The sequence below is a fragment of the Leucopleurus acutus genome (genome assembly GCF_964270905.1).
Source record: "Leucopleurus acutus genome assembly, chromosome: 2".
In the NCBI taxonomy this organism is placed as follows: Eukaryota; Metazoa; Chordata; class Mammalia; order Artiodactyla; family Delphinidae; genus Leucopleurus; species Leucopleurus acutus.
In genome coordinates, this window is record NC_139143.1 from 125,330,658 (window position 1) to 125,344,476 (window position 13,819).

General features: G+C 44.4%; 1 protein-coding gene across 1 annotated transcript in view; it reads right to left on the reverse strand.

The window, feature by feature from the left end:
* GIPC2 (GIPC PDZ domain containing family member 2) overlaps positions 1–13,819 on the reverse strand; it is a gene marked incomplete at both ends in the record, with an annotated part of 86,844 nt that overhangs the window by 26,558 nt on the left and 46,467 nt on the right. The window contains one exon of the mRNA XM_082863377.1: positions 1,077–1,183. Coding sequence (XP_082719503.1) covers positions 1,077–1,183 — 107 coding nt within the window. The remainder of the gene's footprint in view (positions 1–1,076; positions 1,184–13,819) is intronic.

Sequence of the window (13,819 nt, forward strand, 5' to 3'; positions counted from 1 at the left end):
TGACTGACCCTGACATCGTCCCCCAAAAGCCCTGGATCCTATGAAAACAGCCTCCTAACCATTCATCTGTCTCACTCTCTTGCTCTTCAAACAGCTGGGAGCCCTAGGACGGTAGGCGCACACAGACATGTCTTCCCCCCGACCCAGCCCCCCCACCCCACGCCAAGGAGCTCCGGAGCCTCAGAGGTCTGCCTGACCTCCCCAAAGGAGGGCTTCATCACCGCTGTCTTCCTGCTGTGAGGGGACCTGCCACTTGTCACTTTGAATCCTTACCGCTGCCACCCTCTTCTTCCACCCTCCTTCCCTCCATGTGTCTCTTCTCCTCGTGTTTTTCACTCAAATGCTGACCTTTACATAGACACAGTCAATCAGCAAAACCCTTCCTCCAGTCAAGCGTAAGTGAATCACTCACTAATTCATTAAATTCAAAGATCTGAGCTCCTCTGAAGTGTCAGCCACTGTTCTAGGTGCTGGGGACACAGCTGTGAACAGGACATGTGAGAACAAGACATGGGACTGAGAGGAGACAAGGATATAAGTCCCACTGGGTTCGGCGCCTTAAAAAAAATGAAGGGCAAGGAAGATTGGGCAGGGGGCAGGGTGGTGGGACCTGCTATTATACCAGCTGCTCAGAGGTTAAACAGGGTAGGATGTGGACAGAAACTCAAGGCGGCAAGGGAGTGAGCAGTGCCCGTAAATGGGCAGCGCATCCAGCTAGAGGTAACAGCTCATACAAAGGTCCTGAGGCAGGGATGTATCTGGAGTGCTTGCGGACAGAGAGGAGACTCGAGTAGCTGAAGCAGAGGGAGCCAGGAGGAGAGGGGTGGAGATGAGAGCAGAGAAGAGACGCAGAGTCAGATCGTGTTGGTCACTCTGAGGACTTAGGCTTTTACTCCGAGTGACGTGGGAAGCCACTGGAGGACTTTGAACAGATTGTTCCATCTCATCTGAGTTTCTAAAGGATAACTCTGGCTGCTGAGTGAGTAGAAGGAAAGAGGGCCTTTATTTCCAGCTCTGACAAACACGAACGTCCATCCATTTCCAAGACATATAGGGATTAAATGAACATAACATACCACTTCTTCCACAGTGGCAGGACCTTTCGATCTCAGGCGAAGTGTCTCCCTTCCAGTACCAATCCTTCCTGTTGATGACTTTCCAGCTTTTGACCTGGGCTCCATGTCTATAAACATACAATGGATGGGGAAACGTACATATATTAAGAATTCCAACCAGTTGCTATAAAAGCTAATGAGTTTCCATCACAAATTTCTGTACAGTTATTGAAGAGATTTGATAAAAGCTATGCCTTCTGATAAAATTTCCCAAAACAAAATAAATTCACCCGTCATCCATTATTCTCATATGAGAGTCTCTATGAGGTCTGCCTACAACAAGAAAAGGAAATACGTGAAATGTGCTGATCGGAAAGACTGGAAGTTATAAGGAATAAAAAATAAAACAGTTGGTTTTATTGTAAGAGTAAAGAGGTATATGTGGCAGGAAAGCAGAGGTAGGTGTGTAGCTGGACTTCATTAAGGTCGTAAAGAAGGGAAGGAGTCATGTCTTGATAGAAGACAGAGATGGAGGCACTATTATTGGAGGACCTACCTTCTGCTGGATGCTTTCAATACAAAATCCCATTTAATTCTTGGGCCAACCTATGAGGCAAGTTAGAGCCGTCATTTTACAGAAAAGGAAACTGAACTCAGTAAGGATCAGAGCTGGTATTCAAATCCAGGCCTTGTGACCCCAAAGTCTCAACAACACTTCACCACCACACCTCTTGGAAGCACAAGGGATAAATTCATAGGTAACGGACCTCAAGAGGCTGGGAACAGGTTCCAAGGAAGGAGTTCCCCTCGCAAGGCAGACGACAACAGAGAGCACGAGTCCACGAGAAGCCGCTCCTTCCCTTCGCTGGTTTTCTACGTGTGTGTTTTGGTTTGCTTTTGGTTTTCCAGCATACCAAGAGTCACCCCCACTCCCAGACAGTAACATAAATGAGTGGAAGGGTAGGGTGGGAACTGAGGATAACTCCCAGGACGTACCCTATCGAGGTCACTCCAGTAACTGCCCTGTGAGAAGGTAGGCCCTGCACAGCCAGATCTTCTACTGGTTTTCAAAGCAGATGAACACTCAGTTTTGTGCCAACCTCCTGATTTTTAACTTTTGGCAACTAAATCAAACTTTTAAAAACAACATCATGTGCTCCGCAACAAGAGAAGCCACCACAATGAGAAGACTGCGTGCCGCAACGAAGAATAGCCCCTGCTCGCCGCAACTAGAGAAAGCCTGGGCACAGCGAGGATGACCAAACACAGCCAAAAATAAATTAATAATAAATTAAAGATAGAAACAACGTAATGGCAAAAATAAAAAATTTGTGGATCAGATTCTAATCATAGGCCACCGATTTATAACTTCTGCAGGTATCCCGAGTCCTCTTGACTGAGGACTCCGGCAGCAGTTTGGGGCACGGATGGAGGTGGGTGTGAGGAGACGCAGCACCAAGGCTGGGAGATAACTGAGCTCCAATGCGGAGTCACAGGGCAGGCCGCAGTGTACGAGCAGGTGGTGAGGTCCATACAAAGCTCTCAAAACGTGGACGTCAAGTGGCCTGCACAAACACATCCTTCCTTAGAACCTAGGATAATTCCCACCTTCAGCAAGTCCTGTTTCACTACTGGGGATCTATTCCAAGGTGACTAAGGATTTTACATGTTAATTTTAACCTGCATTTGAGGACAGAGCCACCCAAACATAAAACACATAAGTTTTCCTCTGAGAGTGAAATTATTCAAAATAATCATGCAATAAATAGGGTAGTTCCCCTAAGCCAGAACCTCTAAATGGTGGCTGACAGCGCTCATGTTGACCACGTTGACCAGAGAGATGCTCAGGAGACCAGAGCTGTGTCAGCACGTGGGCAGCATTTGCCTTGCCAGTCACACTGTGTCCCATCCGAGGGAAGAACAGATTAACAGGAGATGCTCACTCAGCACAGGGTTTCCAAAAGAATGCCCAACGAAAAAGATGAGGCCAGTCTGTCACCAGCACTGTCCAGGATTCTATACTACCCAGTTTGGAGTCATGTACAGACCTACAGTGGTCAAGACAGCCTCACCTTCATGATGCTAACCTCCAAGATAAACAACCTTACACCCGCCCTCCCCCTATCACACACTCTACCCACCGCGATTTCACCAAGCAACCTGCTCTGTATAATTTGTCTTCCAATATAAATTTTCTACAGGGTGGCAAATGAAGCACTCAGCTAACACATGTCTTTGGTTTACAACTACATATACATTTCTAACTGTAAAGTAATACACTGGCATTCTGACTTAACAACGAGTCTTTGGTAAGTTTGGTAAGCAAGATATAACCCTGGAAAATTGCACAAGTTCTGGATACACTGAAGAAATTAAAGGTTCCTGGGATGTACGAAGCTAAGGACCCAGACTCTGGAACGTGGGAACTTCACAGAGGGAATGTCATCCAGGCTTGAGAAGTCGGCCAGCTGCCCTAGATGATGTCACTGCTTACCTGGCTCTTACCTGCAACACCAGTAGCTAAAAGGGAAAATGAAATGTAGACCAGAAGTTTTTTTACTTGGTTTTTTTTTTAATTTTTAATTCATTTATATTTTTAATTCATTAGTTAATTTATTTTGGCTGCGTTGGGTCTTCGTTGCTGCGCACAGGCTTTCTCTAGTTGCAGTGTGCATGCTTCTCATCGTGGTGGCTTCTCTTGTTGTGGAGCACGGGCTCTAGGCACGCGGGCTTCAGTAGTTGTGACGCGTGGGCTTCAGTAGTTGTGGTGTGTGGGCTCTAGAGCGCAGGCTCAGTAGTTGTGGCGCAGGGGCTTAGTTGCTCCGCGGCATGTGGGATCTTCCTGGACCAGAGCTCAAACCCATGTCCCCTGCATTGGCAGGCGGATTCTTAACCACTGTGCCACCAGGGAAGCTCCTAGGCTTTATTTTTTAAGCAGTTTTAAGTTCATAACAAATTGAGAAGACAGAGCTCTCCCATACACCTCTTGCCTCCACATATGCATCACCTCCCCCATGATCAATACCCCTCACCACTGGGCTACATTCGTTATAATCAATGAACCTACAAGGACACATCATATCACCTAAAGTTCATAGTTATGTTAGGGTTCACTCCTGGTGTTGTACATTCTGTGGGTTTGGAAGAATGAATAATGACATGTATCCACCATCAGAGTATCATTCAGAGTAGTTTCATTGCCCTAAAAATCCTCTGTGCTCTGCTTGTGCACCCCAGATTTTTTTTTTAATCATTACATGTTTGTCATCTTCTCCTCGAAAGTGTTATCTCAAAACTAACCACTTGGTGGCACCAAAACAAAAGTTAAAATTTCACTTCTGGCTTAGACCAGCCTCCAGAAAGGCAGTTCTTGTGGCTAAAGAAATAGAAGCCATGTTTCTCCACAATCCTGATTCAGGGAAGTAAATCAACCGGTTTATACATGAAAACAGGCAGGATGGCCCTGTTCAGCCTCAGAGGGAAAAAAATGTTTTGCTTTTTTAATGTTTGCAAAGGTTGCTAGTCTGGCCTACTTTTAGGGTGCTGGCCGGTCTAAGCTTGTCGAACCAACCAGGCCAAGCCCTAGATCAGTCACTTCACTTCTCATGAACAGGTTTTCATGAGGCCTTTCTTGGGGCTGAATGATGAGAGGGATGCAGTTCACACAGGAGATGCTGGTAATCGGCCTGCAGCTCGAAGGATTCACTAGACTCAGGGCTCCCCTCCTGTGTCACTTAGGGCACAGGACACTCAGAGCTCAGGGGTACACAGCTGCTCCCACAGCTGAGTGGGATGTCACCAAGAAGCAGTCGCCTTAGTTCCCAACCCTTTTGTGGCAACTGTATTTGTTACTCTAATTACATAATTGAATTTAAAACTACGTGAGCTGATGAAATAAGTGTGAAACGGAGTTATTATTGCTAGGAAAACTAGGCTAACTGCTTTGGAAAGACTCCATAAGGGCGAGTTGCAAAAAAAAAAAAAAGGTGTGGGCAAAATGATGCTAGGAGATTAGGAAAAATATCTTTAAACATCCAGCATTTCACATATCTGGCTTTTAGATATCAAACAGAAACCATAGATGTGCGTTCAGGTTCTGATTACTAAAGCAAGACTTCATAGAACTCCAATTTGTGTCCTCTACTCAAAGAGCTTTTTACATCTAAAGAGTTGTAAAAGAACGCATATTTATATGTTTTAAAATAAAATGTTTATATCCACTTGTGTCATTCTTTATGATACCATTTTAACTGGCATTTTCAATAAACAGACCAACCCCCAGTCCCTGCTACAACGTGAAGGTCAGGGGAGAGATGGGGAAAGGGAGAAGACAGCAAGATGTCTGTCTCTAGTCCCACCCTGAGCCCCAGGGCAGGGGAAGAAGAGCACTGACAGCGGCCAAGGCCCTATCTTCAGGTGGAACACATGCAAGTGGTTTAGATCCCCAATGGACACAGGGTGACAGTGAGAAGGGTAGGCATTCTCCTGCTTCTGCACAGAACAAGATCTTGTTCTGGTCCCACAAGGGCCTGAGTTGGCCTGGAGTACAATTCATAGCTGGGGCAGAGCCATGATTTCCATGAGAGGGGGGCACATATGGACACCTCTGTGCCCAGCAAGAGATAGACTTCAGAATCAGAGAACTTGAGTTAAAACCCAGCTCCACCATTTACAAATTGTGAGAGCTTAAGGAATAAGTTCTTATCTGTACAAGAACACTACTGAAACCAAGTGAGGCCCTGTGGGACTCCCAAGCACAGAGGCTCTTTTGTCCCGTTTCTTGTGGGCAAGGCTCCAGCCTCTATGACCTTCCCTGAGTTCCAAAGGGCAGATTCCAACAGTTGTTAATCAAGGGAGAAGCAGCCATGAAACCACCTGAGGCCAGATTAAAGGGACCAGAGAAGCTCATCAAGATTAGCCACCACCTGAGCTGAAATTAAGGGCGTGCAGGCCCTGCTCAATCCTAATCTTGTCACAGACCCTCACCTTTGAACCACTGTTATAAAACCCTCATCAAATCCTCCCGGGTTGGGACACATCGTTTTTCAAGGCAGAAGCCCGGTGTGTCTCCCTTTGCCTGGCAAAGTAATAAAGCTATCCTTTTCTACTTCACCCAGAACTCTGTCTCCAAGATTTGATTCGGCACCCGTGTACAGAGAGGCCGATCTCTCGGTAACACTACCTACATAGGATGTCTTAAGCATTCAAATGGCTGCCGTATGAAAGGTGCTTTGCCCAGTGGTCTGGCTCATACACAGAGAGCTGCTACTGCTGTTGGACTTGCTTCTGCTGACACGGTCCACACTGGACAGACAGCCATCTGCGTGTCCCATGCTCTCCCCCACAAAACCATTTGCACTGGTTTTCCCAGGATGAGAAACATGCAGAAGTCTCTCTTCAAATGTTCAGAAAACTGTCACTTCAAATACAAAGGTCTCCTTTTTATTCTATCTTCTATAGAACTGTGATTTTTTCCCCCTTCCATTTACAGGGGAGTAGAAACAACAGATGACCCATTACCCTACTCAGATTCGCCAAAGTGGCTGAGTTTAAGCCCAGCTCCTCGGGGGGGCGGGGGCACTCAGCAGTGGGGGCCCTCCAGTGTCCATCTCATTGGACCTCTGACCCCCATTCAAAACGTCCTGTTAGAGTTACATGACACCGTGTGGGCAAGAGGGCAGACACATCAACACTCCAACCTGGAAACTTAGAGTCCCCTCCCCTAACCACCCATGTAGGTGAACTAAGCTACTTCACCAAATTCACTAATCCATTTCTATAATTTCCACCTCTGGAGTTCGACAGCATCAAAAATGGTGGCCATATGGCAACTCAGGCAGGACTTTGCAGGATGTGTATACCAATGACTTTCAGCACTGCAGGCCCAGAAGTGCTTTCTTCCAGTGTTCCCAGAACTGACCTGAGTCTTAGGGATTGATTCACACTAACCAAATTCACAAGAATAGACGTCATACATCAATGTATTAATCATAGGGAGGGATGGTATCAAAGGTGCAAGTGGGCTCCCATGCTTCATTCTCATGAACCCAAAACTTCCTGGGGAAAATGTCCAAGCAGAGACCCAGCCATGAAGGTCTAAGACAGCAAGGCTACGTGGGAAAAGGGGAAGGGATCATGCTCCAGGCCATGAGTTCCAAGACTCCAAAAGCAAGGAGTGGAGAGTTGATGTTTTAGAGTCCCTCCCAACTGGGTGACTCTCAGTTTACCACGCCTCTACCCCTCTTGGGAATAATTCACTTGAAACTTTCTTCCCCCTGGGTACCTGAGAAGTTTAGTGTGCATGGATGATACCAGAGAAAAGGACTTGGGCACAAAGGATAACTCTCACAGTCCAAGGCTGCAAACAGGTAGTTCAGTGACATGTGGTCCACAGACATGTTTGTGAAGTGTGCAACGTTTTCAGATTTTTTAAATTAGTTGCCAACTTTTAAAATTTGGGTGATTTCTCATCAAAATTCAAATTTTAAGTTTCTCTTGGAGACTGACGCATGCCTACAAAACAGTAATAATTAGGGTCGGCAACTTTACTTTGGGGTTTGCAGCTCTCTGCCCTCATTTTCAGACAGTCTCTCAAGGTATAGAATTTCTCACTACATATGGCTATAAAGCGTTATATGCTGTTTCATATACTAGTGTTATTCTTAGACTGCAGTCTTATTTCAAAGGAATAAATATACACACATACATCTACACTATAATTCATCTAGGGGCAAAAACATAGATCATCTGGGAAAATTAAAGGTAACTTTTTTAACTGATCATTTAATATGTCCCAGGTACTAGAAATTCTTGATAAGTTCTTTTATTTAATCTTCACAACACTATTACAAGGTAGGTATTACTCTAATTTTACAACTAAACTTACAGTTGAGGCTTGGAGAAGTAAGATGATTTCATCAAGGTCATAGACAACTGGTAAGTGGTAGAGCTGGGCTACCCCAGAGCCACTGCCTGATTTTATATTCTCTTAAAGATTATGAGTTGCCATTGGTAACAGACATTAGTTGGCTGTCTTCTCAGTACCCAGTGGTCATGAGGATCACTGTGGTACAGGGGAAGCTGATTGCTCCCAGCTTCAGGGATGGGACACACGAATGGGCCAAGCTAACTGATCCCCTTCATCACAGTGATTGTTTCAGAGGTGGACATGGGAACAAAGGTAAGTCAGAAAAAAATCTAAGGACTTTTGCTAGAAATTCTGAGGCAAGGACACTCTCTTTTTCTGTTCTATGTAAATAAGGAAGCACAGGGTCCCAGCCATTGCTGATCACCATCTCGGGATACGTTAAGGATGTATGGATGATGAAGCTGATGCCTCAGGCAGCAGAGCACAAAGGAAGGGCAAGAAACAGGGTCCTGATCACATTGTACGGGCCCTACATAGAGCTCTGCTAATGCCGGCATCACTCACGGATGGTTGATTTATAAGCTTCCCTTTTCTGCATTAGCCAGGGTCATAAAGTTTTCCACTGTTTCCAAGTGAAAGATACCTCACAGATACAGAATTGTGTCTGAGCAATGAAGCAACCCTTCTAAAGAGACCTTCCAATGCTTGGACATACATAAATGACACTGTCCATAAACAGCTGGTGTGCTCACTTCCCTACCTCGACCCCCGACACTCCCTCCCTCTCTCTCTCTCTCCCCCCACCCCTCTCTCAGAGTAGCTGACATAAAATCTAGCTTTGCCCCAGAATTTAAAACTTTAACTATTCATTCCCTTTTTCTATGTCTCCTTCCTCTCTCCAACATTCTTCAAACTTCTTTAGAATAGCTATGCTGTTTTTTTTGTTTTGATCGAGCTGGTAGGGTGCTGGGGCGGATACGAAGGAAAAGGAGATAAGTGGATGCCACATACACAAGGTGGCTATCGGATCAAAAGGGCTGGCAACACATGACCCAATCCACCCAAAAAAAAAAAAAAAAAAGCCTACACAAAGTTGCTCTTAACTGTTCCTTTAATGAGACTGAACAGTGTAAGACAAGTGTCAGAAGGGAAATAACTATGCCCAAAATCATCTTGTTCTCTAGGTAAGGTGTCATTTGAGAAAAACTTAACCCTATTTTCATAACTCCCTGAAATTACAGGCAAAAATTAATGTGCATCTCTGGGATAATTTTAATCCAGAGGGGACTGTGTCACCAAAAATATTACAAACCTCGGGACTCTAACACGAGGAAGTTAAAAGGATGGCTAAAGTATTTTTATCCTTTTATACTTATTTTATTCCATAGTATGATTTTATGGGAATTCAAAAATCAAAAATTGTTCTTTTATTCATGGTTTATTACACATATTTTTCCTCCACCTTTTAAAAAGTTTAGTAGTTACAAAAACAATCCTGCCAGGCTTCCCTGGTGGCACAATGGTTAAGAATCCGCCTGCCAATGCAGGAGACAAGGGTTCGAGTCCTGCTCAGGGAAGATCCCACGTGCCGCGGAGCAACTAAGCCCGTGCGCCACAACTACTCAGCCTGCGCTCTAAAGCCCGTGAGCCACAACTACTGAGCCCGAGTGCCACAACTACTGAAGACCGCACGCCTAGAGCCCGTGCTGCACAAGAGAAGCCACCCAATGAGAAGCCCGAGCACCGCAACAAAGAGCAGCCGCCGCTCTCCGCAACTAGGGAAAGCCCGCGCGCAGCAACAAAGACCCAAGGCAGCCAAAACTAAACATAAATAAATAAATAAAATAAAATAAAATGTCTAGTTCATATTAAAAAAAACCACAGGGGGCTTCCCTGGTGGCGCGGTGGTTGGGAGTCCGCCTTCCGATGCGGGGGACACGGGTTCGTGCCCCGGTCCGGGAGGATCCCGCGTGCCGCGGAGCGGCTGGGCCCGTGAGCCATGGCCGCTGAGCCTGCGCGTCCGGAGCCTGTGCTCCGCAACGGGAGAGGCCGCAACGGTGAGAGGCCCGCGTAACGCAAAACAAAAAAACAAAAAACACACAATCCTGTCAATTTAAAAAGTTGATACAATGTAATCTACCACATTTCTAACATGGAACCATTTAAGATAATGTTAAAGAAAGCTGTTTAAAATAAGTATGATCATACAGTTAAAAATTATAAAGCTACTAAAAGTGGAATGATTCCGTTTCTCTACTTCCTAGACTAGGAATGCTAGACTTTTTTTTTAATAATTGTTTTCTGGTTATAAAAGTTAATATTTTGTATTTAAAACGTGAGAAACACAAGAAACCTAAAGAAACAAGTCATTCATAAACACACCACCAGAGATAACTATTAACATTTCAAGATACATATACTGCAAGTCACTTCTTCTACATGTAAAGATAGTTTTTTACAAAAAACAGGATATTACTGTACATTGTTTTGTAATCTGTCTTTTCACTTAATATATCAAGCATTTTCCCATACACAAAGGGAACTGTTTATCTGCTTACATTTTTCTGAAGGCATACTCTGACAGTTTTGAGTATAATTTGTCAGATCCATTGTCTTACAATTACATGACACTTCCCATTATACAATGGGAAGAATGTGTATTATTAGAAATGTGTATTATTAGAAAAAGAGCAATTAGACCAATAAGTTATATTATCTTCACACTGTTCTACCATATTAAGGAAGCCACTTCCATGTTAGCATCAGTTTTGACCCCTTCATCCTACATGGCTATTTTAATTATCAAGCTTACAGACAGCTGAGAACTATTATCTACCTTCCACTCATGGTTGTTATTAATTCCAAAGGCTCCTTAAACATTGTAGTTCTAAGAGAAATCAATCACTGTTTAGGGTAAGTGACATGGGAAATACAGATTACAGAGCTTTCAGTATTATAGATTATAATAATTTTACCTTTCTTAGATTAAAAACATGAGCATTTCATAAATTTTCCCTTAGAGAGAGTTTATAGCTAGAGTAGAAAAGAGTGACTATTTAGCCTAGGTCTTTATCCAGCTGAGTCTTTACACTGAAAACACATTTATCGGTTACACCCAGCATTCATCTAACACATTGCCACACCCCACAAAAGAGAACTTGGCTCTTCATTTATCTTCTTCCATAGTATTTTTGTGGTAAATGCCAAACCAATGTCTAGCTAGATACAAGAAAGGCAGAACAAACTCTATGACATGAAAAGATGATTAAGTGGCATGTTCTAGCCCCCAAATTTGTCACTGTGAGTGCTTTAAACCTTTGCCAAAAAATACATGAGAGTGCCACTGTCACACAAAATGCAATACATCTAAAATTAAACTTCTCTCCCTTTCTCCCAAACCATTACTACATCCAATGGCCCCATTTCCAATGATCACTTTTATCACAGGCTCCAACGATAGAAACCTGGGGTTACATCTGCTTCTTCCAAACCTTCTCTCTCCCTCTTTTAGCTAAAGTGCATCAACCCATCTCTAACCTCTAGTTGTGCCTCTGCAGTATTACTCAGGCTTTCTTCTTTCATGCGAATTCCCACTGCTGCCTCCAATCCCAGCCCTTATTATTTCCTCCTGGACTACTGCAGCAGCTTCTGACGTGGTTTCTCCTCCAATCAAATACAGCCAACATTCCTCCTCCGGGCTTAACTCTCCAAAGTCTATTTCATCATTTCATTCTTCAGTTCTAATATCTCCGTGATTCCCTATTATCCTCTCCAACAAGCTCAGGTTCCCCACCTAGTTTTCAGAGGTCTTCTTAACATGGCCTGGAGCTGTTTTTGCAGCCTGATTTGCTGCAGTCCCTCCAAGACTCTTTTCCACAGGAAACCCTCCTTCCTTGTCCGTACTTCCCCTGCCATCCTGCAAGGCCAAGTTCAAGTGCAATCTTCTTCAGGAATCTTTCTCACCTACTCATATCTTTCCCCATTTAAACATCCACTTAAATGTCTGTAGTGGATTTAAATTTTTGCTCCACAGTTCTGGAGAAAAGAAATGTCAGGTTGAATCTGACTGGGAGCCCCTCACTCCACAGGTTTGGTGAGAAACTGAGTCTTGGTTTTTGCTTTGGGAGTCTCCCCTTCTCGGGATCCAGAGGGCTGATATGGTGCTCAGTCCAACATAGATCCTACTCTGAAGCTTGACCTCCAAGTCAGTGTGTCCAAGCCCAGGGCACAGGGGCTCTTTCACCTCAGATGGCAAGGTCACAGCTCTCACAGCCCTGATATCCCTTTGCAACTCTATCAGGAGTCCTATCACTTCTCATGGGGAGTTACATGGGAATGGGACACTGGTCCTTGATACTGGTGGGACATGCTATATAAGCCATCTGTCCCATGGCTTATCACTTTGGGAAAATTCCTTCGCAATCTTACCACTGCTCCCAGCCTCCCTCCCTCTCAGCTTCAGGACCCTTCTCCGTCATGGACAAATCAGCTCTCAGCTGAACTGCCCTTCGTTTAAATCTGCATTACAGCACGTATCATATGGTTTGCATTATAGTCTAAGAGGCAGTAACACATAATGTTAAGCGCAGAAGCCTCAGGAGCAAACAGGAATGGAGTACTATGACCTCAGGGAGGTATTCAACTGCCCAAAGCCTCAGTTTACTTATCTAGAAAACCTTCATAGGAATGACACAAGGATTGAATCAGGCCAGAATAGAAGTCCTAGTAGCAATGACTTACATTTATGCAGCACTGTGTGCCAAGCACTATTCTAAGTGCTTTACCTATATTAACACATTCAATCCCCACAACACTTTATGGATAAGTAAACAGGCATAGAAGGGAGTAAGTAAGTAGTCCAAGATCACATAGGAAGTAAGCAGCAGAGGTAGGAATTCAACCCAAGCAGTGTGGCTCAGAATCTATGCCTTTAACCATTATACCATATTGCTTCTAATAAGCAATTGCTTCAAATGGTAGCTATTACAGTTATTGATAAACTACCTGATTCTTTTTTTGGGGGGGGGGGGTTCGCGGGCCTCTCACTGTTGTGGCCTCTCCCGTTGCGGAGCACAGGCTTCGGACGCACAGGCTCAGCGGCTAGGCCGTGGGATCTTCCCGGACCGGGGCACGAACCCGTGTCCCCTGCATCGGCAGGCAGACTCTCAACCACTGCGCCACCAGGGAAGCCCAAACTACCTGATTCTTAATATATCTGCCTCCTTATGTAAATTGCAAGCTCCTTGAGGACAGTAAACATGCTGACTCATCCATTACAGCTGTTAGGGGCTGGCTCTGGAGGCTCACTGCAGGGGTTAGAAGCCTACCTCCCGCGTTCACTAGCTAACTCTAAAATCTTGGACAGATTGCTTAACTTTTTAGAATGACTGTAAGGATTAAATTATTTCCGACTTAGAAAGTACTTAGAAAAGTGAACGGCAGCTATGACAATGACATACTGATATAGTTCATTATTTGATATGAGATGTGATTTACCATCTGTCTTTCCAGGATCCGGAAGAGTGCCAGAGTTCTCAACAAATATTTGCTAATCACCAACTCACCCACATTGTTTGTCTTGCTTCATGTGGGGTTCATCCTGTTTCTAAAATTACTCCTTAAAGAAAGGGCTACACCTTCAAGATAGTATCAGTAGTAATAATAGCAGCTAACTTCCACCAAAGACTTATATGCACCAGGGACTGTTCTGATTGTTTTTGTGTTTAATCATTTAATCCTCACAATGGCCCAATGTGGTCGATATTATTATCTTTACTTTTTGTGTGAGGAAACCAAAGCACAGAAAGGTTAATTCACCCAATGTCACATTAACACACAGCCCATATGTGGCAGAGTCTACGTACTTAACTACTTACACTTTGTTGTCCCTTTTGTA